The 22417-nt window shown below is 42.5% G+C and overlaps 1 protein-coding gene across 3 annotated transcripts in view; it reads left to right on the top strand.

Moving 5' to 3' along the window:
* CycJ (Cyclin J) overlaps nt 1-21531 on the top strand; it is a 38602-nt gene extending 17071 nt beyond the window's left edge. For 2 of the 3 annotated variants that reach the window (XM_075677391.1, XM_075677390.1), the window contains 4 exons: nt 12152-12479; nt 17786-18073; nt 20769-20928; nt 21250-21531. In XM_075677391.1, the coding sequence (XP_075533506.1) occupies nt 12200-12479; nt 17786-18073; nt 20769-20928; nt 21250-21436 (915 nt within the window). In that variant the 5' untranslated portion in view covers nt 12152-12199 and the 3' untranslated portion in view covers nt 21437-21531. The remainder of the gene's footprint in view (nt 1-12151; nt 12480-17785; nt 18074-20768; nt 20929-21249) is intronic. The other variant, XM_075677392.1, reaches the window with a different exon arrangement.
* Nucleotides 21532-22417: the final 886 nt, after the last annotated feature.

The following is a 22417-nucleotide window of genomic DNA, read 5'->3' as shown; positions in this document are numbered from 1 at the left end:
ACTTCGACAAATCCACTGACAGCCTTCAAAATTCCACAGAACTGCTGTCCTCTTGCCGTGGAGACCGGTGGTATGCACCTTGGACTTCTGCGACAAAAGAAGGCGATGCGGTTAACGTCGGCATAGGTCTTGCCTCGTTCCTGCCAAAGGGATTTAAGGCAGAACCGGTCCATTGTTAGAGAGATAGTCGCCACCAGCCGCCCCATCGGTCTGGTGCGCGTATGTACATACTGTATAAAGCTTTTCATCTCCTCTTCGTCCGCTTCAAGAGTCCGTCTGTCGTCTTCGACCCCGAATCGCAACAGTATTTATATTTAACAGACAGGGACCTATTTATCACTCACACATGGTGAACCACAGGGCCCCAAAAATTATCTGAATTTGCATTTATCTCTTGCAACTAGGTATATAAAATCTCCAAGATGATACAGGGACAAAAGGCAATGAGTGCCCCACAGTTGACCTGGATCCAGCCCAGTAGCAGCAGTACAGTGCACATGAAGAATGCAAATTTGCTACAGAAAATATGAATAATTAAACAAAGAATTGTGATTATTGTTTAAATCTACAGCGTAAATTAAGCGCTAGTTTAGGTAATAGTATTGTCGAGGTTATGTGCAATGAAGTACAATCAACATAAATTACTTGCAATATTCACACACACACACAAAAATTGACTCGCCATCCCGGCCCTGCAACAGTGGTCCTCCAGCGAAGCTGTTGAAAACCACCACTACAACTGTTGAGGGGGTTATGCAATGGTTTATTGTTTTATAATCCCCCTACCCCCACTCAATTACCGCTAGATTTGATATCTGTTGCGTTCACAGTTCTTCCAGGGCAACGGGATAAATTCTTTGTTTGCAAAGCACATTCATGAAGCACCGGATAGCTTACATGCGTAATAACCTAGAAATGTCATAATTATTGCCCTATCTCTGAAGTTTACCTACATTTTGCACATAATGCACTCTTTATTTTCGGCAAATATAAGCAAAATATCTTGTTCACAGAGGACATCACTGAAACTAAGATGGAATATGTTATGACGCCTGAAAATATGGAAAGAAAAACGATGGTTTATTAATTATTCGCAACGCTTTTAACAACACCAGGACCGTAAAAATTTTGTCGCACATTGCAGTTACCAAATACACTGTAGTAATGGGCAACTTTGATGCAAAAATGGAGAAAAAGCAGGCTGGTGAAGAAGCAATTGGCAACTACGGTGTCGATACTAGGAATGCTAGAGGAGGTATGCTAGTAGAATTCGCGGAAAGGAATAAGCTGCGAATGATGAACACCTTCAGGAAGAGTAGCAACAGAAAGTGGACCTGGAAAAGCCCTAATGGTGAAACAAGAAATGAAATAGACTTGATACTTTCTGCCAATCCCAGCATAGTGCAGAATGTAGAAGTGTTAGGTAGGGTAAAGTCTAGGTAGGGTAAAGTCTAGAGAAACAGTAAAATTGGTTGGGAAAAAAACAGGCCAACCTGGATGCAGTATGGGTAAAAGCAGACCAATTCAGGCTGGTACTTGCAGACAAATATGCAGCCTTAGAACAGAGAGATGAAGATGACATAGAGGTAATGAATGGAACCATAACTAGGGTGGCTTCAGAAGCAGCAATTGAAGTGGGAGGTAAGGCACCAAGGAAACCAGTAGGTAAGCTCTCCCAAGTAACAGGACCTAATAAAGAAGCGACAACGAATGAAAGTGTCTAACTCAAGAGATCAGATAGAATTTGCAGAACTATCAAAACTGATCAGTAAGGAGAAAATAAGGGATATTCCAAAATTATAACGTGAGACTGAGGAAGCAGTAAAAAAATGGACGCAGCATAGGACAAACCAAGATGTATGCACTGAAAGATAAGCAGGGTAATATCGGCAACCTCGAAGATATAGTAAAAGCAGCCCGGAGAATTCTATACTGACCTGTACAGTGCCCAGAGTAGCCAAGATACCTCCATTGAAAATAGTAATGAACAGGTTACAGAGGCTCCTTATATAACTTGCGATGAAGTTAAAAGGGCCTTAGCAGACATGAAATGAGGAAAGGCGGCAGAAGATGCAATAACAGTCGATTTAATCAAAGATGGAGGAGACATCATGCTTGAAAAACTGGCGGCCCTTTATATGAACTGTCTATTGACTTCAATGGTCCCAGAGAACTGGAATAACGCCAACATTATACTAATCCACAAAAAGGGAGAAGCTAAAAAATTGAAAAATTATAGGCCCACTAGCTTACTTCCAGTATTATATAAAATAATCACCAGGATAATTTCCAGTAGAATAAGGGCTACACTGGACTTCATTCAAGCGAGGGAACAAGCTGGCTTCACGAAGGGATACTCTACAATGGATCACATCCATGTCATCGATCAAGTAATTGAGAAATCCGCAGAGTACAATCAGCCTCGAGAAGCAATTTGATTCAGTAGAGATACCAGCAATCAGAGGCATTACGTAATCAAGGAGTACAAGATGCTTATGTAAATATCTTGCGATATATCTACAAAGATTCCACAGTTACCTTTATCCTCCACAAGAAAAGTAGGAAGATGCCTATAAAGAGAGGGGTCAGACAAGGAGACACAGAGCTATTCACTGTGTGCCATCGAAGAAGTATTCAAGCTATTAAACTGGGAAGGCTTAGGAGTGAGGATCAATGGCAAATATCTCGGCAACCTTCGGTTTGCAGATGACATTGTCCTGTTCGGCAACACTGGGGACGAGTTACAATAAATGATTGAGGAGCTTAACAGAGATGGTTCTCGAGGTGAACAGTGGTGGCAGCGGATGCTGCACAGTGAAGTGCTGGCGGACCAACTCAGGGCTGTCCAGAGGGCCCGTGTGACGGCAGAGGGGCTCGCCCTCTCTGTACCGACGTGGGAGCAGCCCGCATCAGTCCCAGACTGATCCCTCAGGACCTAAATAAAGTTCTTCATACCATACCATAACAGAGAGAATATAAGAGTGGGGTTGAAGATTAATACGAGAAAGACAAAGATAATGATCAATAGCCGGACAAGGGAACAGGAGTACAGGATCGCCAGTGAGCCTCTAGAGTCTGTGAAGGAATACATTTTTCTAGGTTAATTACTCACAAGAGACCCTGATCACGAGATGGAGATTTACAGAAGAACAAAATTGGGTTGGAGCGTATACAGCAGACATACTCGGACCCTTACTGGAAGCTTACCATTATCACTAAAAATAAAGGTCATCAATCAGTGCATTTTACTGGTGCTAACATATGGCGCAGAAACTTGGAGACTAACAAGGAAGCTCGAGAACAAGTTAAGGACCGCGCAGACAGCGAAGGAACGAATAATGCTGGGCGTAACGTTAAGAAACATAAAGAGAGCGGTGTGGATCAGAGAGCAAACGGAGATAGCCGATAATCTAATTGGCATTAAGAGAAAAAAATGGAGCTGGGCAGGTCATGTAATGCGCAGGTTAGATAACCGCTGGACCATTAGGGTTACAGAATGGATACCAAGAGAAAGTAAGCGCAGTAGAGGACGGCAGAAGACTAGGTGGTGCGATGAAATTAGGAAATTTGCAGGTGCAAGGTGGAATCGGTTAGCGCAGGACAGGGGTAATTGGAGATCGCAGGGAGAGGCCTTCGTCCTGCAGTGGACATAAAAATAGGCTGCTGCTGCTGCTGATGATGATATTCACTATGCAGCAGACGCAGTGACGGTTGGCTGACACACGTGTTGCCTTATTTCTTTATTAAGAAGGCTTCCATAATCCCCCGTGTTAAATTGTTATCGTGCCTGAAAACACCCGAGACGTCCGAAAGAACCGGTTCATGCCCGCGTTCACGGAAATGTAGTGCATGAGAATACTGCCCTTCAGCGAGCTATGGTGCTCACTGAGCCGAAAGTTTAAACACCGACCTATTTGTCCAATGTAGCATCTTCCACAAAAAAAAGGACTTGTACACAGCCCCCCGTTTACAGGGAACTAACTGCATCCTGTGTTTTGATGGGCATCCAGTGCGTCTTTAATTGGACGTTTCTTATTCTCCAGGCGCTTTTGTAAAGCTGGGTAAATAAATTGCACTCAGCCTATTCTTGGTCGAAAAAAAAAGCAACAGCAAAAAAAAAACACATCGACTATGTGTCGGGCCACCACTGTTTTTCAGGCAGTGTGAAACCCCATGATTATAAAGAATAACCACAAAAGGCTTTTTTTCTCTTTTTCGACCAGATCATTGCTTGGCATATTTCTGCTTTCCGCCTTAACCATCTTATGGAAACAATAACAGAATCCGGATATCCTGCCTCACGCAACTTGCCAACCTAAGTGAGGGACATGCAATTGCTATCGCAATAAAAGAACAAGGCACACAAGATAGATGATCGACAATGACTGTTGAGGGCAGTGGCGTAGCCAGGGGTGGCACTGGCACACCGGGCACATGACCTCCCCCCTCCCCTTCATATGGGTGCCCCTTCAGAAAAAAAAAATAGTTCTGGCTGCGCCACTGGTTCACTCTTAAACTTTGCACCCTTCCCACAACAATAATCGACATTTGCTTTGATTGTGTTTCCTTTCTCGAAAACTCTGCGCTCACTACTTTCCTCTCGAGAATGCTATGTCACGCTGATAACACGCATGCTGTTCGTGATCTGGAAGTACCGGGCCAGAAGCGTTAAAGAGAGGAAATGTGGGCAAGATAGATGATTATTGTTATGGGACATGATACGACCCAAAGGGTATAAACTTTCTTAAAGAGTGTTACTGAGGGACAAATATTCATCGCAAAGGCTGTTTTATAGTCTATAGAAAACATTACTACACTTTCAAGCAAAATTACACCCTTTGGGTCGTATCTTGCCACACAACAATAAACGTCATCTGTCTCGTCCGCATTTCTTTTCTTTAACGCTGTGAGCCCGGTACTTCCAAGTCACGAATGGCATGCGCGTTATCAGCATGACAGAGCGTTCTCGGTAGGAAAGTAGCGAGCGCAGCGTTTTCAAGAAAGGAAACGCAAGCAAAACTGATAACGATTATTGTTGTGGCAACATACGACCAAAAGGGTGTACATTTCTTTAACACACTCTTAAAACGGTTGCACACTTTGGGGTGTATATTTGTCCCACAACAATAATCGTCATCTGCCTTGCTCGCGTTTCCTTTCTTGAAAGCTCGGCGCTCGCTACACTCTAAGAATAGTTTACACCCTTTGGCTTGCCCCTTCTGCCACACAAAAATAATCGTCATCTGCCTTGATGCGTTTCCTTTCTTTATCGCTGCAAGCCCGGAACTTTCCAGTGACGAACGGCACGCGCGTTATCAGAAGGGGCACTCCAAAGGGTGTAAACTGTTCTATGCTGATAACGCGCGTGCCATTCGTTACTGGAAAGTTCTGGGCTCGCAGGGATAAAGAAAGGAAACGCATCAAGGCAGATGACGATTATCTTTGTGTGGCAGAAGGGGCAAGCCAAAGGGTGTAAACTGTTCTTAGAGTGTACTTTCCTGTCGAGAATGCTACGTCACACTGATAACGCGCATGCCGTTCGTGACTGGGAAGTACCGGGCTCGTAGCGTTAAAGAAAGGAAACGCGGGCAAGACAGATGGCGATTATTGTTGTGGGACAAGATAAACCCCAAAGGGTGTAAAGTTTTCTAAGAGTGCACTCTTAAAATGATTGCACCCTTTGGGGTGTATATTTGTCCCACAACGATAACCGTCATCTGCCTTGCATGCTTGCGTTTCCTTTCTTGAAAACTCGGCGCTCGCTACTTTCCTGTCGAGAATGCTGCGTCACCCTGATAACGGGCAAGCCGTTCGTGACTGGGAAGTGCCGGCCTTGCAGCGTCAAAGAAAGGGAACGCAAGCAAGACAGATGACGATTATCGTTGAATGAACTCTGAGAAAAGTTTGCACCCTTTGGAGTGTATATTTGCTACACAACAATAATCGTCATCTGTCTTGCCCACATTTCCTTTTTTGAAAACACTGCTCTCGTAACTTTCCTGTCGGGAATGCTATGTCATGCTGATAACGCGCATGCCGTTCGTTACTGGAAAGTACCGGGCTCGCCGCGTTAAAGAAAGGAAATGCGGAGACAGATGACGATCATCGTTGTGTAGCAAATATCCCAAAGGGTGCAACTGTTTTTAGAGTGTGGGACAAGATAAGCCCCAAAGGGTGTAATTTTTTAAAGAGTGACGAGTGTAGGCCGTTAAGCATAGTGAAACCGCCCAACTACACTCTTTGTAGCTTATCTTATCCCACAACGCTAACAGTCTACCTTGCTTGCGTTTCTCTTTTTTTGAAAACTCTGCGCTCGCCACCCTCCTCTCGAGAATCCTGTCACGCTGACAACGTGCATGCTGTTCGTGACCTGGAAGGCTCGCAGTGTTAAAGAAAGGAAATGCGGGCAAAGCAGATGACGATTATTCATTCCAAAAACAGTTGCACCCTTTGGGGTGTATATTTGCCACACAACTACAGTACACTCTTAAAACGGTTGCACCCTTTGGGGTGTGTATTTGTCCCGCAACAATAATCGTCATCTGCCTTGCTGGCGTTTCCTTTCTTGAAAATTCGGCTCTGGCTACTTTCCTGTCGAGAATGCTGCGTCACATGGATAACGTGCATGCCGTTCGTGACTGGGAAGTACCGGGCTCGCAGCGTTAAAGAAAGGAAACGCGGGCAAGACAGATGACGATTGTTGTTGTGGGACAAGATACGCCCCAAAGGGTGTAAATTTTTCTAAGAGTGTATTAAGCAAAACTACACCCTTTTGCCACACAACAGTCGTCATCTGTCTTGTCCGCATTTCGTTTCTCTAACGCGGCGAGCCCGGTACTTTCCACTAACGAAAGCATGAACGATCAGCATGACATAGCATTCCCGACAGGAAAGTAGCGGGCGCGGCGTTTTCAAGAAAGGAAACGCGAGCAAGGCAGATGACGATTATTGTTGTGGCAGAGATACACCCCAAAGGGTGTAACGTTCCCTACACTCTAAGAAAAGGTTACACCCTTTGGAGTGCCCCTTCTGCCACACGATAATCATCATCTGCCTTGCTTGCGTTTCCTTTCTTTAACGCGGCGAGCCCGGTACTTTCCAGTAACTAACGGCATGCGCGTTATCAACATGACATAGCATTCCCGACAGGAAAGTAGCGGGCGCGGCGTTTTCAAGAAAGGAAACGCAAGCAAGGCAAATGACGATTATTGTTGTGTGGCAGATATACACCCCAAAGGGCGCGAACTTTTTTATAGTGTTGTGTGGCAAATATACACCCCAAAGGATGTGAACTTTTTAGAGTGTTGTGGGACAAGATAGGACCCAAAGGGCGTAAACTTGGTACCTCGTACCAAGTTTACCAAATACCGAAGTGGTACCAAACTTGGAGTACATGGTAGCTGTGCGCAGCGTTAAGTTATGGTGGCTATGGCACCATAGCTTAACGCTACCGTCACAGTTTAGCGTACGTGGGCAAAGTTGGCAGGTTGCCACGCCGGTGTAATGGTGTACGGTTTTGCTATACTCCAAAAACAGTTACCCGCCGTGGTTGCTCAGTGGCTGTGGTGTTGAGCTGCTGAGCACGAGGTCGCGGGATCGAATCCCGGCCACGGCGGCCGCATTTCGATGGAGGCGAAATGCGAAAACACCCGTGCATTTAGATTTAGGTGCACGTTAAAGAACCCCAGGTGGTCAAAATTTCCGGAGTCTTCCACTACGGCGTGCCTCCTAATGAGAAAGTGGTTTTGGCACGTAAAACCCCATAATTAAAGAAACAGTTGCACCCTTTGGGGTGTATATTTGCCATGCAACGATAATCGTCATCTCTCTTGCTTGCACTTCGTTTCTCTAATGCTGCGAGCCCGGTAGTTCCAAGTGACGAACGGCATGCGGGTTATCGGCATGACAGAGCATTCTCGACAGGAAAGTAGCGAGCGCAGTGTTTTCAACAAAGGAAAGACAAGCAAAGACATATGAACATTGTTGTGTGGCAAATATACAGCCCAGAGGGTGCAACTGTTTTTAGAGTAGTGTACGCTAAAGACAGCGTACAGACATTTACACAGATAATCTTATTTAATTTCTTTCGCGTGCATCTGCACACTCAAGAAAACGAACTATAGTAGAGCCATATTTCTTTCCAATGGTGTTTTAAATATGCATGATGCTCAAGAAATGTGCCACTTGGCAGTATGTTGTACAGATGGCTTGTTTCGAATCAACATTATTCGAAATGCTAACTGGTTGAAGTATCCAGTCTCACTGAAGTAACCCGCTCAAGGCGTCGCTACCTGAATGAATGGAAAAGCCGATAGTTGAATCCAGAAAGACTGCAATATGCGATGTAATGGGCACACACATTTTTTTTTTTTCAGTCTCGACTTATTCTGCAGTTTATATACATCAGCAGTCAATTGCCATTTCCAGGCGGCCTCCCTCCCATGGGCTCAGCGGGCTAACCATAGCCCAATGCTGTTTAGCTTCGGTGATCCGATAGGAACTGGCTCACAGACAGCTCGCATGGCCCGAACACAGTGGAGCGCATACAGGATGTTTCGCGTAACTTGAACTAAGGACATTAAAAACGTGGCTAACCGCAGCTGGATGAAACTAACGACACATGGTTGGCTGTGATGTGACACTTCTCAAAGTATTTCTTTATATTCCGCTTAATTAGTTAAACCTGGTCAATTATTCAAAAATTTTAATACTCACTTTAGGGACAAGGGTGCATTTCGTTACGTTTAAGAGGTGGTTCAGAAATGACCAATACAATTTTTTGTGACAACGTATACGTGATGTGTGGCGATTTTTTCCGGCCTTTAAACGAAGCCCACGAAATATGTAATAAAACCGCGTGACTGCTCTCATGCACTATCAAATTGCAGCGCTCTCAACTGTGCTTCGAGCCTATCACTTATCAGGGATGACGGTGCTCCCTTTCCGTGTGCCACCGTCAAAGACGCTGACGCACTGTGAAGCCGATGCGTATACACTCTAAGAACAGTTTACACCCTTTGGCTTGCCCCTTCTGCCACACAAAGATAATCGTCATCTGCCTTGATGCGTTTCCTTTCTTTATCGCTGCGAGCCCAGAACTTTCCAGTAACGAATGGCACGCGCGTTATCAGCATAGAACAGTTTACACCCTTTGGAGTGCCCCTTCTGATAACGCGCGTGCCGTTCGTCACTGGAAAGTTCCGGGCTTGCAGCGATAAAGAAAGGAAACGCATCAAGGCAGATGACGATTATCTTTGTGTGGCAGAAGGGGCAAGCCAAAGGGTGTAAAGCGTTCTTAGAGTGTACAGCCATGGCCGCTCACTTCGCCACGGTCCACGCGCACGATTCTTTCGCACGAAGCACGGTTGAGAGCGCTGAGAACGCATGAGCGTACGCACGAGCTCATTGAGAACGCGTGAGCGCAGGCACGTGCTTTCATTTCATATTTCGCAGCTTTCTTTAAAGGGACACTAAAGTGAAAAATGATTTCCTAAAAAAAAAAAATTATGGGGTTTTACGTGCCAAAACCACTTCCTGATTATGAGGCACGCCGTAGTGAAGGACTCCGGAAATTTCGACCACCTGGGGTTCTTTAGTGTGCACCTAAATCTAAGTACACGGGTGTTTTCGCATTTCGCCCCCATCGAAATGCAGCCACCGTGGCCGGAATTTGATCCCGCGACCTCGTGCTCAGCAGCCCAACACTATAGCCACTGAGCAACCACGGCGGGTAAAAATGATTTCTTCTGCATCAGTAAATTACCGTTCTACAACACCAAAAACACCACTCTTACAACGATAAGGCGTTTGGTAAGCCAGAAAAAGCGCAAGAACGAGATACGGGTGGCGACGCCTACTTAAGTTCCCGCACCTGGGGGCTGTTACGTCTTGGATTTTGATGGCATTTTCTAGGGCTTACTAATTATATATAGCGGTACAGATTGACTACATTGTGTTCTAAAGGAACCAAATATTAAGCATGGCATGTTTCGGGAACCTTTATTCAGCCAACGCGGCCCCAATGCGAAAACATACTTTGGAATCCCTGACGTCACGCTGACGTACCGGCGCTGGGGTTTTGGAGCGAAATTCAAATACTGATACTTGAACCTTCATTTTCTCATCTAATAATCAAACAATTTTTTTGAAATAACTGCCTGCAGGGTTCTCAAACAATGCTTTATTAGTCTAAACTGATTTATTGTTTCGCTTTAGTGTCCCTTTAAAGGCCGAAAAAAAAATCACCACGTAGCATATATGTTGCTGCAAAAAACTGCATCCGTTGTTTCTGAATCCCCTCGATCTACAACGTAACATACGAAACGCACTTGGCCATAAAGTGAATATTAAAAACGTTGCATGCATAACTGATCTCAGTTAAGTAATTAAGCAGAATATAAAAACTCGATGGAGTGCAACATGACGGTAAACCATATGTCATTGGTTTCATTCAGCTGTGGTTAACCACTTTCAAAATCCTTTTTTCGAGTTACGTGAAACACCCTGCATATGCGTTGGCAATCTCAGAGGGCCGCATAGAGAAGGTGCCATAATGCCGCAGAAAGTATAGATGCAGCCGCATAAGAGATCCAGCAGCAGTGTGTTATTGTAAAAGCAAATGACGCCTTATTTCTCCAAACAGACGCTTCCTTCAAGTATTAATGGGGAGTGCACTTTCTTTATCAATATAACAAATCGTAAGACATCAATAGGAGTGATTTCACATCTTTAGAGTGGTAGTGCCAAGTACCAATCCTTTCAAATGTTTACATTCTTTTCTTGCTTATAAAAGCCATGTACTCAATAAAAAATACACTCGGGACATAATCTTGGAACCACTGATAGGTCAAGCGAGGGGATTATACTGCATCCCCCCCCCCCTATCTTCTTTTTTTTTCTTCTCACACATGAGTGGATCTTGGTATATATGGTGAGCAGAAAATTTATGCACTGACAAAATTGAACAGATAGCTCTCAATCCCCACCCAACCCCCAACCCTCTCGATGCTACCACTGGATCCACTCCTGCAGCACCACTAATCTGTCACTTCAGTTTGACTTGAATGTGTGCATGCCTCACTGTTTTCCAGTATTTAGGACATGCTGAGTAACCTAATGGAGAGAATACTCCTGTCCAGTCAGCACAGAGGCAACACACTTTAATGGTGGGCTTGATCTAGTGATGGTAATTTCGCAGTCAGCTTCAAATAAATAGAATTAGCTATATATCATGACCTGTAATGAAGCTTTAATTACCATGAATGTACAACATTACAGTGCAATCAGCAACTCCAAAGCTATTACAAAATTAAATGAGACAAAAACAAAGCAGCTTTTTTTCCAGCAGGTCCAGCATATTCTATAGTTTACAGCATCGTGCCGTTTCAAAGAATAAAGCACAATTAATAAAACTCTCAATGTAGTTACAGTGTGAAAAAATCAATGTGCACCAAGATCAATAAAATTTTGTTGGTAGATTTTTTGGGGGCTTTAATGTGTTAAAAGCCTTATTAGGCAGTAGATGTTGAATACAGTGTACTAAGCTTATTGTTTGAGCCAATTTTGCCACAATACAGCTGCTATGCAAATCTCAAAATGAACTTCCTTGGAATACAACCCACAACATATATTAGTTCAGTAAAAGGGATAGGCTTGTATTTGCCTGCTTTGTTCTGGTTTTGTCGTAGACCACAGTTTATATGATTGTTTTGGACCAACTGGGCAAATACTGTTCCACATAAGCTATTATACAAAGCCTACCATTGAAGTCACCTTTGCATGAAATCTGGGCATGAACAAGCAAATTGTAAAGATGGTAGAAGCATGTGTGACTTTCTCCACTAGCTATGCCTTTTTTGGCATAATTAATCACTGAATGCCTTGCAAGTGGGAAAGCCTGTGGGGAATGCAGATTCCACAATACAAAAAAAAATCTAATAATCTAACCAATGCAAAAGACTTTGCTATGTTCATTTTCACTATAACAGTAACATCATGCACATACCATCTTTAGATGTGGCAGGCGAAACTTTCAGTAAAGCCACATTTCCGGCTAACACAGTCTAGTCTTTCATGGTGCAAATGAAACCATTTCTTAATGCTGTCTCTAACAGTTACTATGCATGCAGTCTATACCTGCTTCCTTCTACAGCCTTCTCCCCGACAGATCTCAGCCAGCTGTTGCCCCTAAGAGCCAGCAATGACGTTTGTTGAAAGGTGGTGGCTCACAGACTACACAGCAGAAATATATGTGTACTTGCGCCAGCGGGAGCGGCAACGGATGACCTATAAATGTCAGTCACCTCAGCTCAGCTACCGGAGATCACTTGTGACCTTCATCAGTGACATCTGCGGCCGCATGGACTTCTGTGTCCTGGTCAAGCATCTCTCTGTGCACCTTTTGGATTTCTACATGGATAGCCACAATGTTGGCGCAGAGCAGCTACAGCTTCTTGCTTTGGGCTGTATTGTAATTGCAGGTTAGCACCTGTTGTGACAGATGTCAACTAGTATAACCTAGCAATGTTACGTAGCTAGACTTGCTCGCCCTATCGCCATAAAGTGACACATCGTAACATAGGTGGGCTTGCAAAGTTGCATAGATTAAATGAGTTCATTGGCTCACATTATTGACTTTTAATGTTGTAAATGCCAGAAATATGCCTATATTCTAGACTAATAGGTTACTGAACACAATTTCCTGTTCAGTGTGTGCACCAGAGTTTAGGGACTACAAGGGTCACTTCTAATGTTATAAAACTATGTGCTTCAAGGGCTTCAGCATACTATGTGCAGTAAACTTTATTTATTATGTTACAGGCATAAAAAGGTATGTTTCATTGTAGATTAGCAGGATGTTAATTGCTGATTAATGTAATTAAGTAGCTTTTCTTATATATGGCAGCTATAATGAAATGTGCTGGAGATTATTTTTTGTTGCCTCGGTATTCTGCGGAAGTCGCCATGCAGTGCGAAATGAAAGCCAGGAATGCTAAGATATGTATAGAACTTGGGATGCTGTATTATCATCATTAGCATAAGCTGACAAGTTAGTGACAGATAAATAACGTAGGTACTTATCTTTTGTCAGCGTTTTTCCTTCTCAAAAAACTGTTGTGCTGTACCTATGTTAGTATAAACCAACTTGCCCAAATCAAGTTCTTGTTAGTGGCAGTTAATTCAACAAAAATAAAAAAAAAAGTGACGGATGGATTTCAAGTAGCTTTTGTTCACTGAGAATCTTTTGCCTCTGCCCAAGCATAATTCGTTAATGAAAACATAATTCTTTGCACAGATGAAAATTTCAGTGTCAGAGTGATAGCGCTGATGCTACTGATAGTAACAAGCATTACCAGGTACATTCAAGAAATAAACTTTGTGGTCCCATGAGTATTTTTTGTTTATGATCAAATAATCTGCAAAAAAAATTAAACCCCTCGCCTTCCTTGGTACAGCCTCAAAAGCTTCCACAATGTCAGCATTTTGAAAGGAGCTCTTTATTCCACTCCTTCTCTCACATGTGCACGGAAGTGCACATGTATAGAAAAGTGCTGCAGCAGATCTGCATTCTGAGGTGGAAGTGTGCCATCTAGTTTGAACATTTCTTGCAGTTATGTATTTATTTTTGCAGGCTACACAAAGTACTAAGTATACATATGCTACTAAAAATAAGCTTACTGTCAAGTACATACTTCAAGCACTCCCACTGACGTCATGTAAAAAGCCCAATCAGATTACTCACCTAAGTGATCTGCCGCCTCTGCCAATTCTACATAGAATGAGGAGAGGCTGCTGAAAATATAGTGAGTGGTGCTGCTGAGATCTGTAGTCATGCATAGGTTTAGAGTCCAATAATAAATTACACACTTAATAAGCAGAGCACCTAAATTTAGCCCTTGGTGATCACAAGGACCTCTCTTACTGACTTGGTACATTTGCCCGAAATCTTTTTGGGATCCCTTTAAGAAAACAATGAGAGATCTTCTTGCAGTTTTAAATTCTCTTGTCACGAGAGGTTTTATTGTAAAATTCTTGCAAAAACAGTAGTGATTGTTGATTTTTCTGAATTCCACTTAGAATCTACAGAGTTTTAACATTTTTTATATGTATATGCCTTTTTGTGGCAATGTCAAAATATCTGCGGCTTTTGATACTGTTTTCTTCTTTTATTTTTGAGACAGCAGCACATTTATACTTAACGGGCAAAATTTGAGATTGTCCTAGTAAGCTGTTTAGTAGTTTGGAACAATTGAGAAAAGCATATTGCATAAAAGAAGTCTGCTTATTTTAAGAAAGAAAATATTAAAGTTTTGGGAGCAAATAAAATGCTTTGTCTGCAGTTCCCAAGATAAATTTGGCAGGGCACAATATTCTGATCTGTCTTAAAAAGCCATAGAATTTTCACAATTTGTTAACCTTGCATGAGATTTAAAAAATTGTGACATGAGTTGAGACACATGTCCCCACCTCCAGTGATATATCATGTTTCTCTGTAAAGTCAGGGGTTTGCCCAAGAACTGTCTGGCCAGGTAAAGTCACAGCACAGCAATTATAATTCTTCTCACTGATCAACAAATGATGGAATTCACATTTCGATGCTCATACAAGAACCTTGTTCACAAAACAGAGAAGAAAAATGGCCATTGCTGAAACAGGTCATGTACTCTTAAATATGTGAAGTGACTTCGCATAGATGAGGTGAAGAAACATCTATTTGATTGTTTGTTGGTCAGTGACAAGATTTATAGTTGCTGTACTACCTCAATCTTCACAAGAAAAATACATCATGTGAAAAAGTAAGGTTCATTCCTGCCAGAAGATGTGATTCCTACATTAAAGATTTCAACATGAGCAAAAATAGTTGTGGGACCACCTGGTTTGTTCTTATATTTGTTACATAACTGCCAGGTGCCAAAAACAAATACTCTTGCTTCTGTAATTGCGATCTCTTCTGTTATTACTTGGCTTAAACAAATTAATGTTTCGGAATATGTTGGTGCAGAGCACAGGCTAGCTTGTGCTATATATGTATGTGTAAGTGCATAGTGACAGGAAAACAGCAGGTACACATTTCGGGAAAATGGTGCATAAAAGAATGATAAGCTAATCTTGTTATATTCAGCTTTCATGTGCAGCTTTCCTGCCAGTGCCATGATGCATGTAGTCTTTGCTGCTTTCCTGCAGTACATGGCTTCAAGGCAGCCTTGAATAGAATGTCAATCAAAGTTTCAGTGTGTATTTTGCCAGTGTGACCCCTCCACTCTGACCCTACAGTGAAATAGTTATTCTCACCTTCCTGCCCATTCATATCAAGCATTAAAGGAGTACCGACACATTTTTGACTTGTCATGCTCTTGCATTAAATGAAGGTCTACACCATTTAAACCTGTAACCTCCCTCCCCCCGCCCCAAAAAAAAAAATCAGGAGCCATTCTACTCTGTGAAGGTAGATGGCCAGCTAAGCTGTAGGACATCACACAGAGTTAGAAAAGGGTAAATGTATTTGTTTTCATCATTTGGTAATGGCAGTGATGATAACTTTATGATTACTGTGATATGCACTGACTAGTTCGGTTACAACCTTAGACAGAATCTTCGTTGAAGTTAAATCTATACCATTTTTGAATAGTTGAGTGACTTGAATTGTGGCACTTAAAACCAAACTTTTCTAGCAAAAGACTGAGTGAACCATTTCTTGTCTTTGTCTGGTTTTGAAATGTCCACATCGAAGTCTCCAATGATGATCACAGTGGAGCTGGAGGAAACTAGCCACGAACGTGATTGGAGTGCGGACTAAAAGAGGGCAGTGCGTGCGTAGACATGGCCGAGGCTGCTCGCACACTGGCAAGTTGCAACAGAGTGGAATGGGTCAAGATTTATGTCTAACTATATGTGGCCTTTCCATAGCAACTGCAGAACACAAAGGAAATGCGCTGCTCAATGCTACCCATTGCTTACGGGTGTATGAGCCATTGATGATAAAGGTTTTCGACATGGTGTTCTGTATGTTGTACGGGCGATTTGAAAGAATGTAAGCGCTGTTCGCTTCACTTTGCTGGGCGCTTGTAGCCTCTGCATTACGAGCTTATGAGCCATTGCATTTTTTTATTGCTTACGGGGGTATGAGCCATTGATGATGATAGTTTTTTGTTGACGCACACGAAAAATGCACAGAACCCTAGCCATACACAGCTATGGTGTAAAAAAAAAAAAAAATGCCAGGCATCAAAGCACCATAAACAATTTACTATAACAATTGTTTCTACAAACCAGTTTCTGTTTCAGTACTTGGGAGGTGCATGCATTACGATACATTGCCTCACTCCATCCATTCCTGCCATTGCTGTGACTGCCACATGCCAGCACATTGAGAAGTAACATGCACAGCACTCTTGTTCACTTCTTTTGTGGGCATCACCATACCTAGCCTTATTGCTACACAATGTCTGCAAATTTTGCTTCATGTCAGACATCACAATAATGTTGATGGCATCTGGTCTCGAACCTCGAGATCAACTTTAGTATTAATTTAAAATATAAGTATTTCCCACTCTTCGTACTTGATAAGCGTTGTCCTTTAGCGTGTAAGGCGTATGTGGTAGTTTCTATGCTGTCTAAAATGTGTTGGTACTCCTTTAAGTCAGTTGGTCATGTTAAAGAAAAAAAAAAATGGGGGAGGGAATTCAAGCATTAAAAAAAAAAAAAACTAGGGCATTGAACAGTAGTTGCTTTTCACTCCGCTAAAGACTATTACTGCCAGCATCCTTTGAGGCAGTGGTGGTGTAAAGACGCTCACCGCGAGATCGATCTATTACTATTCTGCGACACGAAAACACCTGAAATGCAGTGCATTTTTAAAAAAAATTGTGTGTGGGGAGGAGGGGCCTCGAAAAGCAGTAACGCCATTAGCACATCTGCAAGTTCCAAGAGAGTAGAATGGAAGTTAGGAGAGCCTCTCTGACATGCCAACCTTTAAAGCAGATAGGCAGCACCTAATATTTAAATACAGTCAATGCACATCAATTCAAACTCCTTAGAGCTGCATATTTTTGTTTAGTAATAAGAAACCTATACATGCATACACATGAAGCACCTTCTCAGGCTTAGAAGCTTTTTTTCCAGCTGCCAAACTATAAGTGGAGATGGCTTCTCATGATTATGCCAGAAGAGCTGCAATCTTGATATGCATTCTTGTAGTGTTAATTATGCTTAAATGTCAAGTATAACAATAATTTTGTTAAATGCTCCTCAGATGTCTGTTAGCTGCATATTATGGTGGAAGCTGTTTCATAAGCACAAAGATGGACAAAGCAAAAATATTTCCGAGTGAATAGATCTGCAATGCTTTGAAAATTTAACCAGCCAACCAAAATCTGTCTAGTGTGAATCATCTAGGCTTGAACTATCAACAGTTGACCATAATTTAAAAAGCCTTTCTAACATTGTAACTGTATTCAACATGTCAAAAGCTTTTACTACCGTTTCACATTTCACTTAAAACTCAAATTAGCTTGCTTGATTGTAGTAAAATTAGAAAGTTTGATACATAGGTGCCTTATTGTATTAAAATGTTTACTAGCTTATGCGGCACCTCTTAGTAGCTTCTATAGCATAAGATTATATAAGAGTGCCACACTTTGTTGTACTGATAGCATGAAAACAATAAGCTAAAATGTGCTAAATTGAAGGATATCATTAAGTCGGTAGGTATAGAGATAAAGAATAGAACACAATGCAATACTTAAAATAACAACATAATGCTGCCAATGATGTCATGTCTTTCCAGCCAAAGCTGAAGAAAAGGACTGTCGCAATCCTCACATCAGTGAGATCAGCAAGCTAATGGGTAATACCTACAGCCCAAGGGACATTGGACAAGTCGAGCGGGCCGTGCTGGAGTTCTTTCAGTGGGAGGTGCATCATCCGACAGTGGCCCACTTCTTGGACTACTTTGCAGTCTTTGCAATATTTCCCACAGATGTACCATTTCATGCTAGAATGTCAGAAGAGGTGGGAGATCTTCGTGTTTCTATGAGGCATTACCTGAACTACTTTCTTGAAGCATCTCTCAAGGGTAAGTAAATTTTATGCTGCTAACAAGTGTGCACTACACAGAGATCAACAGCGGGCAAACGAACAAAGCCTTGTATCGACTTTTTGACAAGGGGGGACTTCATCAGATAAAAAGAAGTGTGAATTAGCTCAAGACTGAGGCAACTGTGGTTTGGCCACTGTTGATCACTTAGTCTCCATCTTAATGTGAACCTTTTATGTTGCTTGAAGTGCACATAATGTGAAAGCCTCTTTAAGCTGTTTGCTTGCTAAATAAGTACGTAAAACTGTGTTGTAATTTATCAACTAACACACTTAAAAGCACTACAGTCATGTGCATCATGCAGACACACATATACATGCACGCAAAAACTGCCTGCAAATGCCTGCATAACTAAAAACACATGGCTTAGGTGACTTTAGGCGACAGCTGATATTTAATGTGCCAGACAATGATACAACAGTGGATGCTGAGAAAATGCCCCCAGCTTGAATTCCTTAGGCAGCTGCTGTGTCCCAGACTTCAATAAAAATCTGTTTGAGGCTAGCTAATCATCACTTAGTATACTGCATTTAAAAATAATCTAAAAGTCAATTTGGCTATCTTTGTGGACTTTTTTCTTTTTTTTAGAAAGGGTTCAAGTCTTCAAATATGCCACAAAATCTGATGCTGCACTGTGACATCGTCAATTTGAGTGAAACATTCAGAATAGAAGCCCAGCTATAATTTACTCTGCTGCTAAGACTTTTATCACTGAGCCCATGCACATAGATTCAAAAGGTACCCATAAGTTCTTAACTTAGAGTTTGCCTTCAGTGTTTTTCAGTCACTGATACTAAAAGTGGAGTGAACCTAGTCTGCTAGTGCCTAAAATGTGAACACATTTATTCTGGCATTGCATTGTGTAAATGATTTCACTGACGATGCCTTGCTGACAATCACTTGGATTGAGCAGTGACCGATGCCGTCAGTGGTTTTAGAAAAGGCTCAATACACGGAATGCATTCACTATGTGCTGGACAGTTTAATTATGGGATACCAGCTAACCTGAATATGCATGAGAAACTATTATCACAAGTGCAGAAGGGACATGTGGTGATGTAATTCACAAACATATGAATGGCATGAACATTATCACATTTCAGTCTTTAATTTACCTGAAACTACCTTCAATCATACGATAGTTTTGAGGACAGTTGCTATCAGGAATTACCTATCCTTTGTAGAGTGGCCTTATCCTGAGGGCAACAGGCAAGGCTAGAGACAGTGCTTTGTTCTCGCAAATGTTAGCCGTTTGTACAGCTACCCTGAGGACAAACTGTAGAAAGAGCCCTGCACTCTTACTACTGCATGCCTGTCTCCTTAATTTTCTGTAAAGTTTACAAATTTGCCCTTGTTTTACGATTTTACGAATGTTTGGTCTATATTTGCGAAAAAAATTTCTGCTTGCAAAAACATACTGTTCCTCAGTCTCTGACCACACTCTTTGAAGTCTTGTTCGTGAAAAGACCTCAGAGCAGTACCTGCTTGGAGCAAGTTCATTCAGACAAGCTTCTGAAGCAGGTGAAATCGGCCACTGCAACATCACTGAAAAAGTCACTGTGACCTAAGAACAATGTCGCTTGCCACTTTCTGATTGCTGCTGACTGTGTGCTGTATGTAAAGATTAATGTTTAATAAAGCTATGTATGTATCCCATAAAAGGTGTGTGCTGAAGGCAAACTTTAAGAAATGTGTGATATTGCACCTCCCCTTCCCTTCTTCTGATGTAATGTAGGTGGGATTTTGATGAATTTTGAAGTGCGCAAGTTGGCAGGTATGCTACTGGCATGTTTGTGAACTGCTGTGCCACATGTGATTTTACTGCTCTGAGGCTGTTGGTCACTGGTGCTAATCTTTTTGATGGATTAGCCTTGTGTAGCTCACTCAAACGAGTGCAAAATTCAAGACAGCGTGTTTTGAGACAGGCCTATCCCAGAAGCTGTGTAAAGGACCACATGGATGGGCGATCCTGATACTGGCACAAAACATGTCCTCACCAGGGTTTTAAATGTGGCTCGTAACATGGACTGTTTGTTATACTGTACACAAATGTCCACATATGCTGCAAGCTTCCCAAATGGCCTGCACAACAATGTCAGTTGAAGTTTTGCACTGCTATGCCATTAGCTAAAATTCGTTTCTACACAATACAAGAACACCATGCCTTCCAGGAGCACAGCTGAACAGCAAGTCTGCAGGTGCTGATGAGGAGGACTTGCTGAGAATCTTATTAGTTGGCACATGCTAAAAGATAGCATAAAAAATGAGAGGCAGACAGGGACAAGTACTATCTTCATCTATGTTTATTTAATGGGGATGTCCCACAATGTACATAATACAAATGTGCATATGCAGATGCTTCATATTGGCAGTAGTAACAAAGTATCAGTGGCACCTCCAACCCCTGCACAGTATTCAACAGAGGTGAACTTGCTCAGACAAGCTAAGCTACACTCTAAACTTGTCAAGTCCCCCTCAATGTTTCACATATTATTATTACTGCCACAGTGATAAATCTGTACATGCACACTATTTGAACAAATTATCCCAAGATAAATCTTGTTGGTGGTGTATTCTGCCTTAAAAGGCAGCCTGCAGGCACCATTTTTACAAAGGGCACTTTCTGTTCTTGTTTAAAGAACCGACAAATAACAGCATGATTTTATTCTCCTAGACTACAGCTTCATCCAGATGCCTGCATCCATGGTGGCCGCTGCATGCATTGTGTGCTCTCGCGCATGCCTCTGCCTCACTCCAATTTGGTCGCTGACACTGGAGAAAGTCAGCGACTACACCCTGGAGCAACTTGCTATGTGCACCAACCACTTGCTGACGTGAGCTTTCTTGCTGCTTGGTAACACAGCACCCGTGAATAACAGTAGTCAGTTGTAAGAGAGTGGTGGGCAAACTTCAGCTGCACAAGCACTTGCTCTGTATGTCATGAACTATTGGGACAAGCTTCTTGTAATTTTAGATGAACAAGCTGTTTAAAGACTTAAACTAGCAAATGTGCGCAGATTACTTTAAGCTTTGAAGCACGGCTTGGCATTTATTTGCAATGCACATTGTGTTTCCTGCAAGAATGTATACAATGTTATCATTTGCACCCAGCGTGAGTGCGTTTAAATGATTGACTTTTCTGCTTTCATGCCAAGGGCAAAGGACAGAGACGATGCTGAAAGCGGTGCTCCAACAGAAAGGCCAGAAGAGGCCAGTGAGGATTTGGATGCCGTAGGCTTTCCATACCACCACGGCATCCTGGCTGCAGAGGATGCAGAATCCAGACGTGAAGACCGCAGGGCAGCCCAGTGGCCTCTTCATAGCAGCCAGTACGAGTCCTGAAGCCCACAGGGCAGCTCAACAGCTACCTCATTTCCGCCAGCACGAATCCTGCCCGTACCCAGTCATTTTTGTCTGTATGCATTAAAGTGCTTACAACCAAGCTCCTGGCTACAGCCTACTACCTCTGAACAAAAACACTGCCTGTAGCTTAGGCATATGCATACATTTCCCTGGATTGTATGTCAAGCTTAGTGGCAAAGAAACACGACTGAGACAGCCCACGGCAATGATATTGAAGAGACAGAAAACCAACTACCATATTTATTCGAATATAAAATGAGGTTTTCTCCCAGATTCCTTAGCCTCAAAGACAGCCCTCCTCAACAACCCCCCCCCCCCCCCCCCGCATTAAATGCGAGACTGATAGATTCAAGTGAACTAGGGTGGTTGCTTGGGCTAGTTGGTAATTCATGATCAAAAATAACGTACAGCGCGACGGACAAGGACAGCGATACACGCGCTGTCCTTGCGCTGTGTATATCGTCTATCGCTGTCCTTGTCCTTCGCGCTGTACGTTATTTTTGATAGATTCAGTTTATATTTCAATATGGTGGCAGCAGTGGCACTTGATCGCGATTCTAGATGGTTGTGTTAATTATAGGAGCTAAGCCTTGGCAAATGAAACAGTAACATATTTTTGTGCATATATCTGACACGGAGAATTGAAGATTTTTTAAAGGTGGGGCGCAGTTCACAGGCAAATTTCGCTCTGAGGTGTGACTTAACAGCAGCACAAATTTCACCCTAAAGTGCGGCTTCATAGCAAAAATGCACCACGCTGCCATGAAGCTGCACCTTGGGGCGAAATTCATATATAACCCACACAGATTTTTCTGGGGACTTCCTATTATATTTAGTATTTAGAACAATCTTCACCGAGTCTGAGGCATCCATCATCTACTGGGTGTGTTCAGATAAGGACAGACTTAGAGGTTCCGACTATTTTTTTTTGTTTTAAACAAAACTTTTATATGAGGTGGG

This window comes from Dermacentor variabilis, unplaced genomic scaffold (genome assembly GCF_050947875.1).
Source record: "Dermacentor variabilis isolate Ectoservices unplaced genomic scaffold, ASM5094787v1 scaffold_12, whole genome shotgun sequence".
Taxonomy (NCBI): Eukaryota; Metazoa; Arthropoda; class Arachnida; order Ixodida; family Ixodidae; genus Dermacentor; species Dermacentor variabilis.
Note: the sequence above shows the minus strand (reverse complement) of the source record. Positions and strands in the feature narration are given on the sequence as shown.